The 23,271-nt window shown below is 37.6% G+C and overlaps 1 protein-coding gene across 2 annotated transcripts in view; it reads left to right on the top strand.

The window, feature by feature from the left end:
* Positions 1-14,721, top strand: part of ehbp1l1a (EH domain binding protein 1-like 1a) — a 73,356-nt gene extending 58,635 nt beyond the window's left edge. For both annotated transcript variants that reach the window (XM_030161777.1, XM_030161776.1), the window contains 13 exons: positions 71-628; positions 1,085-3,235; positions 3,464-3,626; positions 5,305-5,462; positions 5,533-5,581; positions 5,797-6,309; positions 6,392-6,443; positions 6,655-6,698; positions 9,228-9,339; positions 9,506-9,605; positions 11,644-11,717; positions 11,862-11,976; positions 13,728-14,721. In XM_030161777.1, coding sequence (XP_030017637.1) covers positions 71-628; positions 1,085-3,235; positions 3,464-3,626; positions 5,305-5,462; positions 5,533-5,581; positions 5,797-6,309; positions 6,392-6,443; positions 6,655-6,698; positions 9,228-9,339; positions 9,506-9,605; positions 11,644-11,717; positions 11,862-11,976; positions 13,728-13,821 — 4,183 coding nt within the window. In that variant the 3' untranslated portion in view covers positions 13,822-14,721. The remainder of the gene's footprint in view (positions 1-70; positions 629-1,084; positions 3,236-3,463; positions 3,627-5,304; positions 5,463-5,532; positions 5,582-5,796; positions 6,310-6,391; positions 6,444-6,654; positions 6,699-9,227; positions 9,340-9,505; positions 9,606-11,643; positions 11,718-11,861; positions 11,977-13,727) is intronic.
* Positions 14,722-23,271: the final 8,550 nt, after the last annotated feature.

The following is a 23,271-nucleotide window of genomic DNA, read 5'->3' as shown; positions in this document are numbered from 1 at the left end:
ATCTTTACTTTAAAATCACTGTTGTTACATAGTTTCACATTTCACTGACACTAATATCCATCTCTCACAGTTATGAAACAGTAGCTTCCATTCTGGGGCCATCTAGCTCTACTTTAGCCGAAAGTCATCACCAGCTGAAGACTGTCTCTTCTGAGGGCCTGGTGGAGAAGGCATTGGCTTCTTCCTGTGACTCTTCCCCATGTGTTACAGATGACCCAGATCTCACACAGTTGACAGTGCCTTTAGAGAACCAGTTTATGGACACTGAGAACAAATGCACCACTGAATATCCATTAAGTGCTGAGCCCTACATGTGGGACTTGGCGGAGAATCGATCAGGTTCTCCATCATCAGTTACAGAAGGGGATAATGGGTTTGTGGTTTGTGCAAGCATAAAGAAGTGGCCACCATTGACAGAGGCAGATCTCAGTGAAATTTCGAAGGATGACAGTGAAGTAACAGAGGAACAGAGGGCTTCAAATGAGCAATTGATTAAGGAGATATCACTCATAGGGCAAGATTCAAGTCACATGTTAGTTAACAATGAAGGTTCTGTAGCAAAACACCTGTCCGAGGCAGAACAGGATGATAGTAGAACTGTGCCATCATCTTCTCAGTTGGATAAAGGGTGAGTGCTGGACATTGAAGTGTTTGGTTGCACGGTGTGACAGTCGTTTTTATCTGTGCCTCTCGTTATAACATTGTGGAACCTTGTTTTGCTTATGAGAGTTTAATGCTCAGGAAGTTGTGGTGTTGGAATTGTTCTAATAGTTATAAGGATTAGCTGATGTGTTGCAGTACTGTCAGTGTTGTAATTTTGTATGTGTCAGGTTGAATTTGTCCTTTGTCCTGTCCTTTGTGCTTTTGTGATGTTTTAACTGCAGTTTTGTGCATAATTTAAGCAGCATATTGATAACATTGGCAAGTTGTACTTTCTGGATGGAACTAGATTTGGTTGCAGTCCTGTGGTTTTGTGTCTCCAGAGCAAACCAAGTGAAGTTGTGAAGTTGCATGGTACAACTACGTGTATGACAAATAAAAAAAAACAAACAAACTCTGAAGCTTGTCTTTTTCTGTCCTTAAGCACCCAACAAACACACACAGAAGAAAGTGATGCTACTGCTCCTGAGTCGACAGAAAACGATTCCAAGGAGTACAGTGCTCCAGATGATCAGAAAATCATTTCTGTTGGACGGCCAGCTGAAGTTGTTGTCCCTCAGCGAGGCAGAAAATCAAAAAGAAAAGCTCCTAAACCACAACAAAGAAAGAATGATCAAGACAAAGAAACTGCTCCTGTACGACCTCTCCGAAGGAAGGATAGTTTTAAGAAAGGCGATGAAGCCCAGGAAAGTGTTGGTGGGGAAGCAGCATCTGTGCAAATGTCCACAGAAATTGTCCCACCTCTTCGTGTGAAAAGACGAGATGGTAGTGTGCCAGCTGAAACTCCCAAAAAAACTGCAGAGCTTCCGACAAAAGATGGTGTCAACGCTGAAAAATCTGTTCCTGTAACTGACACTTTAAAAACTTGTGAACCTGAACCTCCTCAGCCTTCTGATTGTGGTATCTTTGATATCCTGGGTGTTCCTGAATCTTCGCAGAACACACATGAACCTAGCCAAACAATGACCGAACAGATCCTCTCTCAGCCTGTGGATAAAAAGCACCAAACAAATGAACAGAACTCTCAAGAAACTGATTTGGTTGGGTTTGAATTCCTACAGCAAGACACAGAATTGGTCTGGGTAAAGGACACAGAAATAAGCGCTACTTCAGAAATACCAAACATTGATAATATATCTGCTCAGGACACTGCTGATGTAAAGATTTCCCTAAAATCAGAGGAAACTGAGAACATCACACCAGAGCCAGAGATACCTGATGTTGAGAAAACTGGTTCTGTCTCAATCATCAAAAAGATCGGCCTTTCGCTACGTGGAAAGAAACAGCCTGTAAGTAAATCTAGCAAAGTTGATATGGACAAGGGAATTGCAGAACCACATTTGGTTGTCGCAAACAAGGACTCTGTAAAACCAGCCCAGGCTGACAGTATTGTGATGGATAATGTGCAAGAGATGAAACCATCAAGGGCAGCTGATGACACATCTGTTGATATGACTGGTATTTTTCAGAAATTAGATGATGCACTAGTGAGGACTGAGATGGACAAAGAAGCATCCTTACCTATCCCAAGGCCACGAGTTAGGAAACGTGTCAGTGGATTCAGTGGAGAGAAAACATCAGAGGCTGTCCATGGAAACGAAGCGCAAGCTGAAAGACCAGATGACTCCTTACCACTTTCTTCAACAACTGAAGATTTGACAGTGGTGCAGCATCATGAAGAGCTTCCTCCTCTCACCCTGGACGATCAAAGTTCTGCAAAAGAAGTAATCACTGTACAGTTGAGAAGAAGGAAAGGTGAAGTGGAGGATGGTGATACTTCAGACCCTTCAAGTTTGCCCGTTCCTAAGCCAAGGGTAAAGAAACGTCTCAGTGGTTCATTCCCAGATGATATTGTAATATCCGGGTCACCGCCCTCCAGCCTTCCAGACACAGCAACTGATGTTCATGAAATGCTGCAACAAGATCAACAGTTGAGCTTACCTGTTCCACTGCCAAGAGCCAAGAAACGTCTAAGTGCAACTTACCCAGAGAGTACTACAGTGACAGATAATTTATTACCCACAGAAACGGAACCATCTCAGGTAGACCTGGAGGACGTGTCTCAGGCTAATGAAGAAGTAAAGGAAGGCTCTGCATCACTTGATTCAAGTGTGATCTCTGAAGGAGGTTTTGTCACAATTCCAAGAGAGGATGATGTTGTGTCAGAATTGGAAAGAAAAGTCATAGCAGTGTTTGGAGAAGAAGAACTTCTACAACCAGACTCTGTGGAAGATGTTGAAACTGAGAAGACATTAGATGTTGACAGTGATAACACATTAGACGAGGAGATGATTCAAAGCTGGACATTTACAGATAAACCTGTTGTTACAGATGAGTCAGAAATAGGTACAGAAGCAGTTTCTGAATTGGCTGATGTTGAGAAAGCTGAGGAAGCAGAGCTTGAAAGATCTGTTGCTTCCACTGCTTCATCTGCTCAGGATGACTGGCTGCATGTAGAGGATAATAAAGACAGTGAACCAGGGGAAATAAACGCAAGAAAGGAAATCAGAGATGAAGAGGTGGACTATGGCTTTGTATCTGTAGAAGTAGCTGCTGGTTGTGTAGAGGAAGCAAGGTAAGATCATCCATATGTGAGGTGTGGGGTGCACTCAAAACTGAAATATAAGGTGTTTGCATCATCATCTCTGTGTACACATTAGGAGTTGTCATCCTTGTCTATAAATTCTAATATCTAATATTGTCTACTTATTAAATGTCATTAGATGGTGGTTTGGAAAATAATGGTTTCCCACAAATTATTAAGTATATTAATAAACTGTTTTGTTTTTGTGTGTCTCTTCAGACAAACAGAGAGAACAGAAGGGTCTTCAAGACAGCCTGTACCAGTGCCTCGTGGGAAAAAGCGCTCCAGTGGGTCTCCTGTAGATGACGGCAAATCAGAGGTTACTGGTTTCCAACCGGTCAGAGAAGCAACAGCGAAAGGAGACGGAGCTGCCTCTTCAGAAGTATGTCAAAACTGTACTTACTACAATGATTTATATTGAAAAGACTTAAATGACTATATGTAGTGTAAACTGTGTTGTTCATATTGGTTAACCCACTAAATGTCAGTTTTCTGCATCTCTGCCATGATATTAATGTTATTCAAGTATTTCACTCTAAATCAGGGGTGTCAAACTCATTTTAGTTCAGGGGCCACATTCAGCCCAGTTCGATCTCATGTGGGCCGGACCCGTAAAATAATAACAGTGAAAAAAGTAATATTATATCATGATCAGGTTTACAAAATCTGAATAACATGAACAACTTGAATTGTCTTTAGAAAAACAAGTGCAATTTTAACAATATTCTGCCTTGGTTTATCAGTTTATCATTTACACATGTACATTACAATCACACAAAACATTTAGTAACAGGCAGAATATTGGTCAAATTAAATTTACTTTTCTTAAGACATTTCCATTTGTTCATATTTGTTCAGGTTATTCACATTTTTTTGTAAAAGTATAGTTTGGTAATGTAAACATTTTCATGTAATTTTACTTTTTTACACCAAACACACAAAGAGAAAATGTGGGGTTGTCATTATTTATAGGTTATTATGATAATATTTTACTGGTTCTGACCCACTTCAAATCTAATTGGACTGTATGTGTCTGTATGTGGAACCTGAATTAAAATGATTTTGACATCACTGATTGTTAATATCTAAAGTGTAATTTTTGCATTTTACAAATTCATCCTGCGGGCCGGATTGGACCCTTTGGAGGGCCGGATTTGGCCCCCGGGCCACATGTTTGACACCTGTGCTCTAAATCATCAAACATATCCTAACATTACATTATTTTAATCATATGCTAAAATGATGTGTTATTCCACTTGGAGTTTCTTTGCTCTTACATGCAGTTACCACCATGGAGTGTGCTAAAGGTGGGGTACGAGATTTTTTCCTGGAGCATTTTTTACTATATTGCTTAAAATCCCCTTCACACCCCGATTACAACCAATTAATTAAATGCTGTAACACAAAAATAAAAGAATTTAGTCACCTGTGGAACGGACAGGACTGAAAAAACATCATCCAATCATTTTAAGCACCCAATTGAAATGATTGAACGGTGATATGTCTATCAAACTCAACTGCCATTTGTCCCTCCCCCCTCTGTGCATACCCCTCTTCGTGCATGAATCATGCGTTCTCAGAGGCTTGGAGCACTTGTACAGGAAACAAAGCCAGAACCAGAGCTTGGCTATATTAGTTATATTAGAATGGAAAGTTCACCGGCAAACTGTTTTGTCACTGACATAAATCAGTAGGAAATGTAACGTTAGTCAGATAGGTATGAACTGGGGCTGTTCTGTAAGAGCGGGAGTGTTGGAGGAGACTGAATGAGGTACGCATGGATCGGGGCCAGAGCCGAGGCCTCCAGAGCCGGGCGAATTGTTGCTGTGCAGCGCTCGTGAACCCTCGAGAACAAGCAGTGCGCGTTCCAGTACTCTGGAGGCGTGCCTTTGGGGGGATTTCTGATGAAAGGGGTTTGGACTTTTGAATTGAGTATTTTCAAAATGTAGCTTGCTCGAACTGTTTTTCTAAGATCTCATACCCCACCTTTAATCCTGTGGTGAATCTGGTTTTATTGTACATATGTAGTTTTACAGTCATTATTTCTGTTTGTGTTACAGGGCAGTCCCAGCTTAGTGACGTCTACCCAGTCCCTACTGGAGTGGTGTCAGGAAGTCACAAAGAAACACAAAGGAGTTAAAATTACCAACTTCAGCACATCCTGGAGAAATGGACTGGCCTTTTGTGCCATTTTACACCATTTCCACTCAGAAAAAATGTAAGAACCTGAACCAGTTTTATCCTTTTAACACTGTATATTTGTTTATAACTGTATCTTTTATCTTTAGTAATTTTGAGCAGCTGGACCCATATGACATCAAACACAACAACAAAAAGGTAATTAATACATTGTCTTTTTCTTTGGTGACATATGAAGTGTCTTCATCCATTTTTTTTTTTTTTATTAAACTTTTTATTAGAAAAAAAGTGGGTTATACCTGTTGCTCTTCAGTACATGTCAGTAAGTCATATCAAAGTAGATAATGAAAGGAAAGTAAATAAATAAGCAAATCAGCTATAAAAAACCTCATCCATGTTTTAATATCTTACAGGCCTTTGATGGTTTTGCTGAGCTTGGCATTTCCAGGCTGATAGAACCGTCAGATATGGTCATGTTAGCCGTGCCCGACCGTCTCATCGTCATGACCTACCTCAACCAGATTCGCACTCATTTCATGGGCCAGGAGCTCAGTGTTCTCCACATAGAGAAGGACAGCAGCGAGTCCAGCTACGCAGTCGCAGGCGACCGGGAAACCGAAGACGACCCTGAGGCAGCTGTTCGATACTGTACCCAGAGGCTCCAGGAGGAGGGGATAAGTATCGAAACCAACGGAACTACAGGAGCCGCAGAAAAGGACAGTCAAACTAAGGTGGATGTAGTTCCGCCTCCTAGATCCAAACGGCTGCCGGGGTCTGGAGCAGGCAGCGCTCAGTCACCAGTCGCACCACCACGGATGCATTCCATGTCTAAGTCGGGTTTCTCTCATGTCAAAGACGCTGATCTAGTGAAAAAACGGAGGTCACAGCGTAGGAGTGGGTCAGTGGAAGAAACAGAGATATCAGCGGTATGTTCTGAATATTCTGATTTTATTCATTTATACAACGACGTGTGTTTCACTGTCTGAGGAACTGTCTTTGTTTTTGTAGGCTGCTGCAGGACAGGAAGAAACTGTCATTACCCGAAGGAAGTCAGAAACCGGTACAAAACCCAGTCTGTTTAAAATGTGACTTATGGTTTTAATTTAAAGTTTGGGTATGAGATCTTAGAGGAACGGTTTTGAGCAAGCCAAACATCTCGCAGCCAACCTTTAACTGTGAACAAATGATTAAAAGGATTTCTTCTGAAATGTAAAAGGAACTTATTAGGAAAGTTGTTGTGTTTTCATTTAATTTTGTTGCTTGTTTTGCAGACAGAACAGAGGCCTTGGTTGAAGAGGGAAGACCAGAGGGCCAGGTCAGTGTCAGTTAACAAACTCCAAGGCACTCTCTGTAAGCATTAAAATGCCTTTATTCTCACTGCATGGTCATATGTAGACCTAAAAAAAACCTCTTCAACACATTTTGGCTTCAAGCCTTCATCAGGAAGTAAAACAAAACTGAAGCCTGGAAAATTGTGGGTGGTTTTAAAGTGGTCCTGACCAATAGGAAGCTGCCAGCTGGGCATAAAAGTAATGACCTGCAGATGGTGTCAATACAGGTCAAAGGGCATACAAATTTTGTTTACTTGTTTTTCTTAATCAGGTAATTGTTGTATGTATTCTGTACTGATCACATGTCAATATTGGATTTACATTAAGAATTGTCTGTTTTTCGGGTAGGGTGGGATTGTGGGAGGGATAAAAAGAAAAATGAAAGAATGGAAGTCCTTTCTAACACATTGCACTGTCATGCTGTTGCCTGTGAAATTGCTTCCAATAAAGTTAATAAAAAAAAGGACATACAAAAAACTCACCTATAGAAATATTTACAAATGTACAAATGACAAAGATAAATAAGGAACTGTTCACATTGTTCCTTATTTATCTTTGTCGTGTACATTTGTTTATCTACTTTATAAATCCCTTTTCCAAAGAGCACCTCTAACAAACTCTTTTTTTGGGTCCTAGAAGCATTCCTTCCCATGATTTTTTCAGTGTCAGTCATGTTTAATTCTGTGGCTGAATATCTAAGAGGGTTTCTGACTTAGACAGGATTCCCAGTGTTGATGAACTTATCTTTTTATCTTACTGTACAGACTCCTAAAGAAACATGCTTTACTGCCCAATTTGTAGAAATAAATTTTTATTGATCTCAATTACAATGATCAACTTCCTAGACGGATAAAAAAAAAAAAACCTGTGACCAAATAATTCCTGTACCAAAGGAAGTTAAATAATTTACATTTGGTTATCAAATAGCCTGCTTATAGAGTCTTCATACCTGTATGGTTAAACATTGAGAATTGTGACATTAGAATATAAAGGCATTTTCGTTCAAAAATGCAATCTCCTTGAATTTATGACAAACTGGTGCAAGCAATCTAGCAAGATTTTGTAGTGAAACTTGTGTTCTTTGGTGTACATCTGTTAACATCTGTTACATCTGTTAAGCTGCAGGTGATGGATCCATGAATGAATAATCGTGGGAAAACACCTGTGGTTGAAGCCCCCGAGTCATGTGTCATACAATTCACACTTGAGTTGGATCTTGATGTAGGAAAGTAGCAGAAAAACAGGCAGAGAGCCTAGTACAGAGGAGTTAGCAAGTTCTGGTAGTGTCATACTGTCTTCAACGTACAATTATTGTCGATAATTCATTTATCAAGACAGAGGTAGTTTTTTGTTCACCTGCTTTGCTGGTTTCAGCTACTTCCTGTAGCCTTTGTCAGAAGCGTCGCAATGATGTTGCTGTGATGTGTCTTATAGGCTGCACAGGAAGTAGCTGAAAGTCATAAAGCAGGGAAACAAACAACTAACCCTGTGTTGTCGTTTTTTTTTTCTTTTTTAAACTTGTCTTGTCCAGCATCATAACAGCAGAATGGTAGTCTGGCTGCCTTTTGGGGCTGAACAAATTTGCTTTGCCAAGGGAACCTTCATAAAGAATAAAGAATATGAGGCTCCCCTTGATATTCTACAGTCTTTATTATGAGTTTTGTTGAACCACATTTCAATGCCAATTACCCCTGTCTTGATAAATGAAATATCTACAATAGTTTACAAGTTTTTTTGTACACCAGCATGATCAAAGAAGAACAAGAAAAATGTGGGGGTGGGGGTGGGGTGGGGCTTCTTTCACTCCAAAGTCAGTAATGTTACCTACAGACTTAGCTATGCAGCCATTTGAGCTGTGAAGCCGCTAATATATGTATGTATGTAAACATGTGTGTATAAAATTTGTATGTCACTCTGTAATTTCTAAATTAAGTATACATATAATATTGTTTATATAAATCTACTGATATTTTTTATTTTAATTAATGATATGTTAAATAACATTTACTACAAGTATGTTATTCAATATTTTGAATCTACTGTATCCTATTGTTTCTAATTTTAAATTATTTGGAATGCAACGGAATTCAATGCCATAACTGAGGCCACCCTTGTTAAAGCGATCTGTTTGCTTTGGTTCCAAACATGATGACATTAGTGACTTTAAATTGTAGTAATTTTATTAGTGTTTGATAATAAAAAAAATTGCAGTTTTAAGCTCCGCCCCTGGACCCCACCATTCTCCTGCCTCTCCCTGCCCCCCTTCCATTTTTTCTGGCTCAGCCACTGAGAAGTACAGTTTAGGCATCATTATTAGTCATAAAATAAAGTTAAGACTTATGTATGATGACTTAACAGATGTGATCACTGTTATATAAGTTCAGATGTAAGGAGTAAATCCAGTGTTTACCTACGTTTTGATCAGATTTAGGATCAATGCACTTGTTTTCCCTCAATTTGAACATAAAATGCAACAGCCAGACTTAGGTGTTTGTTCATGTGACTGTTCACAGGATACCAGCCAGTATGTGTTGAATCAGATGGAAGCCCTGGAAGCAGAACAAAACCATATTGACAACAGAGCAGGTGTGGTGGAGAGGAACCTCAGAGACCTCATGGAAACAGGTGAGAAACAGATGAACAGCACACCTACAAGTCCTATATGAAGACTGCTGTGGCCATACAAAGGCTAAGTTAATGATTACTAATCGCTAATGTAAAAAAAAACAAAAAAACAAAACAATTTTACAACTTGTACCGTTCATGATCTGATTTATTTTGTGCTTTGCAGGCAGTAACAAAGTGGAGGAGGAGAGGCTGATTCAGGAGTGGTTTACACTAGTCAACAAGAAGAATGCCTTAATCAGGAGACAGGACCATCTGCAGCTTCTGTAAGACTTCCACTACATACACTATATGGACAAAAGTATTGGGACACGTTGAATTCGGGTGTTTCTTTTCTAACAGGGGTCTGGGATACAAAACAATAATGACTAATGTCATAATACAGTTTTATGTAGGGATACATATCATTGCATTGGTTAGTTTGGTTTAAATTGTTATCTTTGCCTCCAAGATGCCTCCGAGATGGTTATTACTTAATTTCTCTCAACACTGATTTTTCTTTTGTTTGTTTATCCATGACTATGATTTTAAATTTCTAAAACATTTTTTGTGCTCTGACTATAAATAATAATTTTCTACCACAACTAACCATCTACTTTTTTCACATCTCACTCAGGAAGAAAAATCTCCCATTAATCTTTAATCTCCCATTAAACTTTAATTGATGTTTATAAACTATAAGGACAAAAATATTGGGACACATCATGTCTACAGCTGTAAGATGTCCTGTTTATGCTGATTTGAGATATAAACATCAATATTTCTTAAATTCCTTAAAGTTGAGGCCTTTTGGAAGTAAAGATAACACTTTAAACCAAACTAACCAATGCAATGATATTTATTACAATATAAAACTATCATATGACATTTGTCATTATTGTTTTGTATCTCAGACCCCTGTTAGAAAAGAATCACTTGAATTCAATGTGTCCCAATACTTTCGTCTATATTATGTATAATGTGAAATTGTACGTCTCAAAATTAATAGCTCTTGAAACATTAATCTTTTTGCAGGGTGTTACATGATATGGACACTTTTCTGCACTGCAACATATGGTTATTTGCATAAACAATCAGTATTTTCCAACATTTTATTGATCACTTCACTCTACAAATCCCTCACATGTTGTTTTAAAAGACACCTCTGGTTTAGACTGTGAAACCATAATAGTGTGGAAAGATGAATTTGATATGGAATTGTGAATATAGTGGCATTTCTAAAAGATAGGCTCTGTCTGTCAAAAATATGTATTTAACCCATAAAGACCCAAACAGCCACTGGTGACCAAAACCATCTGCTGATCTAAACTGTTTAATACCTGTTGATCCACTAATTCTATCAATACATGTAAATAATTGGTGTAAAATGCAGTTTGTCATCTTTTCATGGTCATCAGATATGACCTATTTGGATGTTCAGAGGCTCAGTAGTTACCGTGGAAACACCATCCATGGAGTTTGATCAGTGACAGTGGATGGACACACTTCGTTTATGTTCAGTTAATGATACATTTTGTGGAAAAAGTCACTTTTTCTTCCGTTTTTTTTTTTCTGTTTCTGATATAATTACTTTCAACTTTCATCTGAGTTTTAATGAACATCTGCCTGATCAGTGTAGAGCAGTTACCGTGGAAATACTGTGTTCTTCTACAACATTGATTCACCAGTAAAACCCATGGAGTTGGATCAATGACAGTGGACGGACACACTTGGTTTATGTTTAGTTAATGATAGATTTGACTGAAAAAGTCACTTTTCCTCCAGTTTTCTCTGTTTTCGGTATAATAACCCTCAAATGTAACCTCAGCATGATGATTCAAGTACACAATCAGTAAAATGAATATAGGAAAATACCAGATTTTTGCTGAAAAAAGGCAAAATGGAGAGGATAATATTATATGAATGGTCCGTCATCTTCTACAACATTGATTCACCAGTAAAACCCATGGAGTTGGATCAATGACAGAAGTTGTAGATGCTTGTTTTATGTTCAGTCATTGATATTCTGGCTGAAAAAGTCACTTTTTCTTCAGTTTTCTCTGTTGCAAAATAATAACCTTTGAATTTACTCTTGAGTTTTCATGAACATCTACATGGTCAGTAAATTAAATACAGGGCAAAAAAACCTGATTTAATTGCAAAATACAGAGGATGATAATACAATAAATGGTGATAAATCACTTAAGAAAGGTTAAATAAAGAGAAAAATTCATTTGGGAACTGCCACAAAAGTAGCACTGGGTCTTAAACATAGTCCAGTACTAAAGAACAGACTGTCACTTCTCACTCATCTCATATCATCAGGTTGGAAGAGCAAGACTTGGAAAGAAAGTTTGAGCTATTAAAGCAGGAGCTGAGGGACATAATGGCGATTGAAGGTATGTTTTATTGTTGAATATATGCTGCAGACACTGTTATGTGTGAACTGACTGTTATTACTATTCTATCGACCGTTGTAGCCGCTGTGAGTCTGTACAGTCTGCTCATGTCCTGTGTTTTTCTTCTTCGTCTTTGTGATACAGAGTGGCAGAAAACTCAAGTCCATAAACACAGAGAGCAGCTTCTGCTACAGGAACTGGTGTCACTGGTCAACCAGAGGGATGAACTGGTCCACAACATAGACGCTAAGGAGAGAGGGTGAGAAACAGTCGCTGAACTGGGTGAACAGTTGGATGGTTTTGTGGTGGTACTTATTATTACACAGTGCTGGGCAAATTACTTTTAAAAAGTAATTAATTATAGTTACTAGTCATTTTCCCAAAAAAGTAATTGAATTAGTAACGGAATTACTCTTTCATAAATGTAATTAGTTACCAGGGAAAGTAATTATTGCATTACTTTTTTGAAAAACCTTCAAATATGTAAAAGGAAACTGATTTTTGAGCGTGTTTCACCGGCCAGTTATAGAGTAGAACAGCAGACAGGTCCTGAATACCATGACTTTAAGGAGGCTGGGGTCCACCAGGGCCCGGCTGGGGTCCACCAGGGCCCGGCTGGGGTCCACCAGGGCCCGGCTTTTCCACCACATGAATGCATATCTGCATTTATAACAGTGGTTCTCAATCTTTTTCTGTCGGGCCCCCCTTTGGAGCATGAAAAATCTCAAAGCCCCCCTCAACCCCAACAACATTGTACCTGTCGAGCAAATATTACTTTTACTGAAAGAAACATCAATATTGTAAGAATACTTTTTGCTTTTCCTTGAATAATTTGTTGTGCAAATTAAAAATAACTTAGATTTTTGATTGAACAATACAAATGAACTCAACAAGACTGCTCCCTGAGACAATATTTTTCCAAAAAAAAATAGGAAATGTGTAATTATCTTACAACTATGATAATAAGGTAAATATTTTTTATAGAACAACAAAAAAATTTTGGTAACAAAGATGAACATTCTAACAATATCAGTGGCTGTAATGAGCCCGTTTACGTTGCACATCTCAGAACATCAAAGTGCAAACTGTACAAAATGTGCAAAAACAGAAACATTGCACATTTTTTTCCCAGTCCAATCCTTGCCCATTCTCCAAACCTAAACTCTTGGTCTAGTTCAGTGACAGATCACCATGGCAGTGGATTTGTTTGTTGTACGTCCCTAAAATGAGTCCAGGGTGCTCCAACGCTAAAACATTAGTTCCACCTGCTACATGTTCTAACCTGAAGAAAAAATAAACACCTAGGAATGATCCCATGCCCCCCCGGCAAGCCTTTGCGCCCCCCTGGGGGGGCCCGCCCCACATTTTGAGAAACACTGATTTATAGGAAGAAGATGCTCCTCCAGTTAATCCCACATCTCCACTTTTTTCACTGATAGGAAGTCATATCTGGACTTTCATTTAATTAGTTGAGTCCTCCTTCAGTGAAAGTTCCACCCACCTCTGTTGGGAGATTGATCTCCTGCATCCAAACCACACGACTCTAACATAAGTCGCTTTTCCATTGGACATCTGTGCAAAACTTTACCGATATTTACTAAATGTTGAAAAAACGGAAGTGCGTGATGTCGGTTTTTCCATTAAATCACAAATGCGATGATTTGTTTATGGGTCCAGTCATGCGATTATGTAGGGAGTGCCCGACTACATTTTACACTGTAATTCAAAAAGTATTTAAGATAGAGACATTAGTAATACACCATTTTAAAGGTATTAACTAGTACTTGAAGCTCATAAAAAGAAACAAAAGATATAGTGCCATCTTTTACCATAAAAATTGGAAAATTGTACTGATTCATGATAGAACATGACGCCGAGATACAGGACCTTTGGTCCTATTTTTTAGTTTACTGTGTTTACTATTAAACGTCATGCCAGTGTGCATTCACTGTGGATGTTCATTTGCAAATTAAAAGATCCTTATTTAACCCTTTCTCTGCTGGTGATCAGAGCTGTGGAGGAGGATGAACGTCTGGCACGTGGCCTGGAGCAGCGGAAGAGAAAGTACGCCAAACAGCAGAAGGAGAAGTGTGTGATGCAGTGATCGTAGCGCCTGCGAGCTGAGAAACACTGGGTCGTCCATGCGAAAGAAAGCGAGTCCCGACCTGCCGCCATGTTGACTGATGTAGTAAGACGCCACGTAAAAGAGGCGACGCAGTAGAATCCAGGAGAGTAGAAACGTAACGAACTGGTGTGAGAATCAGAAACCAGAGGGAGGCTCAGAAATGTCTGCTGTGGTTAAATGTCTTAAATGTTGCACTAGGCTCCATGTTTGTACCAAAGATCAAGCTTGTTTAAGTGGGCAGTGTAGTTTCTAACAAAGCCAAAATACTGTGTTGTTACTGAGGGTGTCCAGCGTTAATATTATTGTACTATATTATAGGAATATAATGCAGAGTCTGTGCAGCGGAGCCATTGGTGCCTGAACGAGAAGCCGGAGCGTTTGCAGTTTGTGTGCAGTGGTTTTTACAGGACAGATAGTGAATGTTAAGTGAGTTTCTAAGTGTGTTTGAGACTGGAAATATTATGTTCAGCAATGACTTTAAACATGACCAACCCCTACAAATGAAAGAAATGACCCCCAAAACCAAAGGAAGCAGAGGAAACACCATCAGAGTACGAAACCGTACACGTCCCTGCTCAAAGAAACACGAAGTTCCAAATGTTTTTGTTTTTTTGTGTTTTTTTGTGTCAGTTTAACAGATGTTACAGATGAAGCCTGGTGCTGCAAAAATAAACATGAATGTTCATGTTGTGTTTTATCCAGACATGCCATGGCAAATGTAAATCCAATCCTTTAAGGCTCAGCCTGTATAATTTGCTGTTTATACACTACAAACAAAAAGTTAAGGATATTTGTAATTTTTGGGCTGTTTTTTTTAGTTGAGATTCTTGCACAGCGCTTTTTACTTTTTTGTGTGTGAATTGAAACACATTTTTTTAATGATCAAACATAGTTTTATTTACAAATGGCAAAAATGACAAAAAAAAAAAAAAGAAATATCCTTAACTTTTTGTTTGTAGTGTATATACAGGGTGTATCAAAAAAAGCCGATACATTTTGAAAAATTACCCCCAGTTCCGCATTTGACAATTTTTAAAAAAAATTTCTTTTATGGACGTCGGTAGGTAGGGGATTGGTGGATATTTGTCCAAATTTACAGACCCAGGTTTTCATGCATGAGTGAGCAGTGAGCATTTCAATTCTTTACCCTAACCCTAACTTGTTGTTGAGCCGCATTATGTAATAAATTCCCATTATGTAATAAAAGTTCAAAATGTAATAAGAATGTCACGTCATCTTGTAATAAAGCCACATTATGTAATAAACTGACACATTTTATAATAAGCTATGTCAACGCATTATATAGTAAATTTTTTCTCATTATTTAGTAAGTTATTATAATTTGAGAAATTTATTACAAAATGCACTTGACACATTTTTATAAAAAAAAAAAAAAGTAATAACATGGTTCATTATGTAATAACAATCCAAATTAATATAATTTCAGAGCAATTTAGAAGAAATTAGTCACAGGAGCTACAGGTAATGTAATCAGAACTTTAACCACACAGTTTAAAGATTAATTTAGCACATTACATTTTCCTGAAAATAAAAATGTGTCAAGTGCATTTTGTAATAAATTTCTCAAATTGTAATAACTTACTCCATAATGCGAAAAAATTTACTACATAATGCGTTGAGGTAGTTTATTACAAAATGCGTCAGTTTATTACATAATGCGGCTTTATTACAAGATGACGTGACATTGTTATTACATTTTGAACTTTTACTACATAATGGGAATTTATTACATAATGCGGCTCAACACTTGTCCTGTCCTCAGTGACATTTTCAGGCCTAAACAAGTTGAATTAACATTGAAAGGTTGGAACAGCTGCCATTGGTAAAGAAATGAAATTGACATGGTGGCCAAAGTGTTAATGCTGTAACCTGGAAATTTAGTGGAAAACAAGATGGACGCCCATTGTCTCCTCCCATGAGCTTTGATTGGATTTAAATCCCACCGCTACTTCTCACAAACCTGTTTTAACTTGGATTGCCCCTGCTCACTTATGCATGAAAACCTGGGTCTGCAAATGTGGACAAATATCCACCAATCCCCTACCTACTGACGTCCATAAAAGAAAATTCCAAAAATTATCAAATGTAGAACTGGGGGCAATTTTTCAAAATGTATATATTTTTTTTAATACACCCTGTGTATTTACAGAAGCTTCCTCACCTTCTTCTTCATTGTCATTATAAATGTCACCACTAGATGGAGACAAAGTATGACAATCCTGTGCATTTTTACACTGGAGTCCCATTCTTTTAAAAAAAAAAAAAAGTTTTTTTTTATTTTTTTATTTGTAGTATTTAGTCACCAGAGTTGCCTTAGAACAGAATGTGTTACTTTACACATTTTGCCTCAGAGGCCTTGAACACATTAAGGGCATTGATTTTAACAGTAGTGAAGAGTGAATTCGGGTCTACTTTAATAGTATTATATGATCAGTGCCTTGTTGCTATACAAAATTCAAGTGTTAATGTGTATAGATGATAACTAATGCATCTTAAAAACCTTTCACTGATGTTCTACACCCAGTTGTGCCGTACATACAGGTATCCCATGCTCATAGTTTATGCTGTGTCGTTGCAGAATGGCAGTTAGTGGAAACTACTGAGTGTCCCGAAGCATTTTGTCCACGTAAAGATCTACTGATGTCACCATATGTGCTCACAAGTTTTGATGGTGACTCCAGTTGGTTTGTTCATCTTTATAAATTATAATGGTGATGGAGTTGTTCACAGCAAAAATTAGAGAGTTGAATCAGCTCTCACAGAGTTGATTTTAACTCTTTTTCAGAGTTTATATAGGTCCACACTTTACAGAGTTAAATTAACATTTTCATTGGAGTTAATTATTTAACACAATGCCAGAGTTGCCTTTTTAACTCAGAAACCTGAGTTAACTTAACCCAGACTGATTTAACTCCCAACACTCACCAGAGTTCATAAATGGTAAATGGACTGAACTTATATAGTGCATTTTCTACATCTTCATGGTGCCCAAAGTGCTTTACAATCCCTCAAATTCACACACACTCATACAGTGACATCAGTGTCTTGCCCAAGGACGCTTCAACACACGGATAGTCGAAGCCAGGATTCAAACTGCCAACCCTTTGGTCATTGGCCAACCCGCTCTACCAAATGAGCCACAGCCGCCCTTCATAATCTCACCGACCTGGGTTAAATGAACCCATATAGATTTATTATTTACACTGTCAGAGTTTCTCCTTTAACTCAAACAGAGTTAAATTAACACCATGAAAGTAACAACAACACTCATTTTACTTAATTTTCACTCTGAAAGTAGTGTTAATTTTAATCATAAAAAAGTGAATCCATTAAAAATGACTTCAAATTCAATGTGAACAGGATGATTCAAAGAAAGCTGATGCATTTTTTTTCTTTTAGAAGATTTATTTTTCCTCCTTTTTCTCTCTGACAGTGACAGTCTGATAGAAATTGCAAAGGTTCACCTGGTTTAAAATACAGGGGCCAGGCAAATTAACACTGGAAAGACGCAAAACAACACTTCTCCTGAGTTAATTTCCACAGGCTTGGCTAACTCTTTTCATTAACCCCAACTCTGAGTGACATTTTAATCACAGTGAGTTAAAACTACACTTTGAGAGGGAAAAATGACTCTCAAATGTTTAACCCTGAAATTTCAACTCTCCAATTTTTGCTGTGTTTAATACAGGGAAGAAGATTAAGTTACATGACCAGTCAACCGACAACTAGTGACGAACATGACTGGCACGTTGGACAACCATATCAGTGTGTGGTGAATGACGCCACATTTGTTGTATTTTATACCTTTAACCCTTTCATGCATAAATTATGAGAACCTTAATCAAGATTTTTTTTCCTGAGTGTTTTTATTCCTCTTCAGGCATGAAAAAAAAAACAATGTGATTGAGGTTTTTTTTTTAAATCAACCTGTTTTTCATGGAGTTACTCAGCTACACCATGAATTTTATTCTTGAAGCAAAGAAACATGTATTTAAAACCCAATATCATAAAGTGATATGAAAACAGTGAAATGAAACCATGTTTAATGCAGCTAATCTGATGTTTTCTCACATTTTAACATATTCTAATACTAGTTATTACTCACTTCATGGAGATAATATGCAAAAAATAAATATTAACAAATGATTTCCACTCAAGAACCAACCAAGAACAGCAAAGTTACAATAATGGTATGAATTGCAGTTTATAAAATGATGCTTAAGTGTCCACTGTGTTGGTTGATATGGAACTAAAACAACAAAACCCATGAATATACAAGAGTAAAGCTGTAGAGTAACTGTCCACTGGAGTGACCACTATGCATGAAAGGGTTAAAGGTCTCCCTGCGACTCAGCAGCCCAGCGATTTCATTGAAACTCAACCCTGACCGTGACGACATTTTTTTTTAGTTAAAATATTAAAACTAACCTAACCTAAAAAAATGTTTACACCGTCTTGACTGTTCAATTCTTCAAAGTTCAAATGGGATGCATTAGTAAAAGCCATAACCAATTATTCAGCCTTTATATTATTTATTTAAGTTGTGTCAACAATAGAGACAGCTACGTCTTCTTTTTTTTTGTAATGTTTAAACAGAAATAGTGGTTCCATATTTAAGTCAAAAGTTCGACTTTTATTTGACTTAAGGAAGATGTTATTAGAGTAAAGTATACAGAGAGTTTTACATGACATAGGAATATGACCGCTTCTTGCCAAAAAAAAAAGCTATTTGGACATGTTTAATAAAAATGATCATTTCAGCTGTTTTTGTTTATTAAAGTAAAGGAAGTTGTGGAGGAAAAGCTTAACTGTACAACATGAAAATAAAGGTAAACGTGAGTGTTGCATGATAAAAGCATGTTATTAACATTAGAGCTAAAGGCCTCCATAAAAGATACTGCCTCTTTGTCTTTGCACGGAAAAGTTACGCTTTCACTTCAACGTAAAGAGATTCTATAACAGACGGTGACATTTTTGGGCCTGGCAGATGTTCTTTTACTTTTCCATGTGTAACAGTGCAGTCGTTTTGTTGCCATACTGTTGTTGTTACAGCATCTTTGACCATCACGTGTGACAAAGGAAGTAGTCTGTCTAAAGGAGTTACAGTTTTTATGTGTTGTTTTTGCGTTACATTTGCACTATTTGTAAAGTTTGAAAAATATAAAAGATGTGAATGCCTTGGCAACATACCCTGTGCAGTTTTTTTTTTTTTCTATAAATGAGGTGTTTAATGTTTGCTTGTCTGATAAATGTGAAGCTAGCAGTTAGCTAACCTGTGTCAGTATGAAGACTAAATACAGTAAGAATTAGCTAGCTTACGTCATCTGAAATGCAACAAATTCCACATCTATATCCCTCTAAAATGGATTTATTTATGTGCCATATGTGTTTATGTATTTCAATGATTCAAAAAAATTGTAGTGTGAAATGTAAAAGTTGTTAGAAGACAGTTGAAATGTGAACGCGATGTTTTAGGGATACATTAAATTAGGCTAATGAGAGAAAATGAGATCATTTACTGTAAGAGTATATTTTTGTAGTCTATTGCACAAACCATGACCTGAAAACCTGAAACAACTTTGTAATTGTAGGTTTGCAATGTTCTGACAATTTACATTCTATAATTCAACTTTTTTAAAATTAAAAAAAAAAACTTTCTGAAGGTTCTATGAGATACTCTGTAAAAATAGTAAATTTTTTTAAACATAAAAAAATAATAAATTCTGCTAAATTCATTCATTCTCTGACAATGCTAATGCATACTTATGACTTTATATGAACCAGATGAAACTTGCGGTTTTCCGTAATCAGATGTTTGATCCCTGATGATGAATGATATGAAAGGTTATGAAAAGTAAAATAATATGGGTCATGTGCTGCTAAAAGTGTTGTCGTTCTCTGAGGGTTCAAACACAAAATAAACCATTAACTATCACCTGTTTTTAGCTTACCGGCCGATAGGCTGTAAGCTATTGTCATCATGTGGCCTCCGGCATCGTCGTCTGTCGTCGTCTGTTATCGCCTGTCATTGTCTGTCGTCATCTGTCGTCGTCTGTTGTCTGTCGTTTGTCGTCATGTGTCCATAAGCTCCAACTGGTCCACAACTCTGCCGCCCGCATTATCACCAAAACCCCCTCCTACCACCACATCACCCCTATCCTCCAGGAACTACACTGGCTCCCAATCAAACAGAGAACTGAATTCAAACTCCTACTGTACACATTTAAATCCATTCACAATCTCGCCCCTCACGACCTGTCTGACCTCCTCCATGTCACCACTCCAGTCCGTTCCCTCAGGTCCTCCTCCTCTGTCCACCCCACCGTGCCCCCTGTCCATCTCAGCACCATGGGAGGCCGAGCCTTCAGCCACTCTGCTCCTCAGCTCTGGAACTCCCTCCCACCATCCATCCGTAACTGTGACCCTCTCCCCACATTCAAATCCAGACTCAAAACTGACCTGTTCAGAATAGCCTACCCCCCATAAACTCTAATCTCCATTCTACTACTTCATTTCTACATATAGTAATTATTTGTTTTAATCTGTTTATTTCTTTGTATTTTATGGATTGTTTGTTTTATCTTGTGGTGCAGTGTCCTTGGGTGTCTTGAAAGGCGCTTATAAATAAAATGTATTATTATTATTATTATTATTATTATGTGTCGTCTGTCGTCGTGTGTCATCTGTCGTCGTCTGTCGTCGTCTGTTGTCTGTCGTCGTCTGTCGTTGTCTTGTCATCTGTCGTCGTTTGTTGTCATCTGTTGTTGTCTGTCGTCGTCTGTTGTCTGTCATCATCTGTTGTCTGTCATCTATCGTTGTCTGTCATCGTGTGTTGTCGTGTGTCGTCTGTCGCCGTCTGTCGTCATCGTTTGTCGTCGTCTGTCATTGTTTGTTGTCGTCTGTCATAGTCTGTCATCTGTCGTCATTTGTCGTCATCTGTCCTCGTCTGTTGTCTGTCATTGTCTGTCGTCGTCTGTCGTCGTCTGTTGTCTGTCGTCGTCTCTTGTCTGTCGTCTATCGCTTTCTGTCGTCGTCTGTCGTCGTCTGTTGTTGTCTGTCGTCGTCTGTCGTCCGTTACAAAAATTTCAATCTTCTTCTCCGAAACGACAATTCCGATTGACTTCAAACTTGGTATACAGCTTCTTTATGATGATGTCAACAAAAGTTTGTGAAATTATTTGGATCCGGCTCTGATTCTGGATTTGGTGCCACTTTGAAAAATTTCCCCGTTATAAGACATAGGAAGTGCAGGTAAGCTCCAGGGCCAGTGGTCCTGTTTTTCCTCCTTTGTGTCCGTTGGTCCGTATCAGACATGGGTCAGTATTGTTCTGATAAATGGACCCATCTTTGTAAATAATTGTGGTCGTAGCTGCTGGATTAAGCAGGTCATTGAAATACAGAAACAGACGTAAATATAGTCGACGCAGCAAAACAATGACAAGTTTTTTCCATTGGAATGAAGCCAAATTGTGCAAAGTAATGTGACTGCTCCTTTTACCGCTGTAATGACCACATTCCAACTGAAGATAGAGAAATGAAAGCGGATATTCCAGGGGTATTTTAGGTTTTGTGCTATTATTGAATCCATAATAAAAGATACAAAGTAATTTAGCAAAGAATTCTATATATTAATTGGATCATATTGATAGCTTTACAGATGGGCCGGCCTTTATTTGTAATTAGTTACACATGATTGGAGGGGGCTGCAAAAAGTTTGTGCTGACAATTCTAAAAAATCCTTAATGTCAGCATCGCTTAAAAAAGAACCTGTAGAAAAAGGAAGTGAGGCAAAGTTAGTCAACACTGAACAGACTCTTGTACTGGGAAATAAAAACAAAATGCAAAGAATGTGATGGACTGTAGAGGAGATCATGAAAAGAAAAGTAAAAAAACTAGAGTTGGTGTTTTTGAATTTTCCTAATGATAAAACTTAAACCTGACTGTATCCAGATTCGCCTCTGTGTGTTTTTTTTTTTTTTTAACTTTTTATTTAGATTTTTGCACAATATAAAACAGAACAAAACATCTGAGACAAGACATAAATAAAAAAAATTAATTACACCACATAGTATTATTACTGTTACAAATATTATACTACATCTATAGATACACTGCCAAATATCGAAATATTCATATACTTGTTTACATATGCACACATCTATATAAATACAAATACAAAACACCTCATGTCAGGGCTTATAAGAGCAATTCTCGTCAACAACCCAAAAAGTTTACTTATACAAATAGTCTTCGACCATGTGCCATCTCCGCTTAAAAAGATCCATTTTCATTTGTAATGGTGCGGTCATTCTTTCATAGTGTGCACTTGTTTCAGTCTTTGTTTCCATTCTATTCCATTCTATTACTATTTTTTTTAGCAATCAATAGTAAAATATGTAAAATATATCTCTGTTTTGCATTAAAATCATTGACCGGTATGACTCCAAGTAAATAGATCAAAATATTTGAAGGGACTTCTCTTTTTTTTTTTTTTTTACAATTCTTTCAATTTCTTCTTTGATATTTTTCCAGTATATAAACACGCTCGGACAGTCCCAAAATACGTGTGTATGGTCACCTGTTTTTTTTTTTTTTTTTTAATACTCTTTATTTTAATGTTTTGAAACACTTTTACAGTGCATAACAATGCTTAATAACAAAAAAAAAGGAAAGAAGAAAAAAAAAAAAGAAAAAAAAAAAAAAGGGGGGGGGGGGGGGGGGGACCCACACAATAAAACCAGGGGGATGTTGTTCCTTATACATTTGACAGTATTTCCATACTCAATCTGATATCAAGAATTTCTGTCCTTGAATATGATCCATTTCTCCCATCTTCGCTTAAAAGTTCCCATCTTAATCCTCAGTAGAAATGTTAGTTTTTCCATGGAGTATATTTCCTCTATAATGTCCAGCCATTGTTGTAGTCGTAGAGGGTCACTTTTTAACCAGTTCCTTGTGACTACCTTTTTACAGGCAAGAATTAAAATTTTAAATAAGTAAATGTCTTCTCTTTTAATTATGTCATCAGGTATTAGACCAAGGTAGATAGTCTGGGGGTCCATTGGAATTTTATAATTTAAAATATTCTCCATTGTCTGAAAAACATGGTTCCAAAACATTTGCATTTTTACACATGTCCAGAAGATATGCGAGTGATTGGCATTCATGTGTCCACATCCTCTCCAACATTGCTGCTGTTTTCCCAGTTGTTTGCTTTTAATATTTGGTGTAATAAACAAGCGAATGAGGTTTTTCCAGCCAAATTCTCGCCAACCTTTAGAGCTGGTGGATGTTAGCTGTGTTTTGCACATAGAATGCCCCTCACTTTCAGACAGAGTAATATTCAATTCAGATTCCCATTTTGATTTAACATAATATGAATTCACGCCGTTACATTTTTGTAGACCC

Source organism: Sphaeramia orbicularis, chromosome 18 (assembly GCF_902148855.1).
Source record: "Sphaeramia orbicularis chromosome 18, fSphaOr1.1, whole genome shotgun sequence".
NCBI lineage: Eukaryota > Metazoa > Chordata > Actinopteri > Kurtiformes > Apogonidae > Sphaeramia > Sphaeramia orbicularis.
This window is presented reverse-complemented; position numbering and strand designations above follow the sequence as displayed.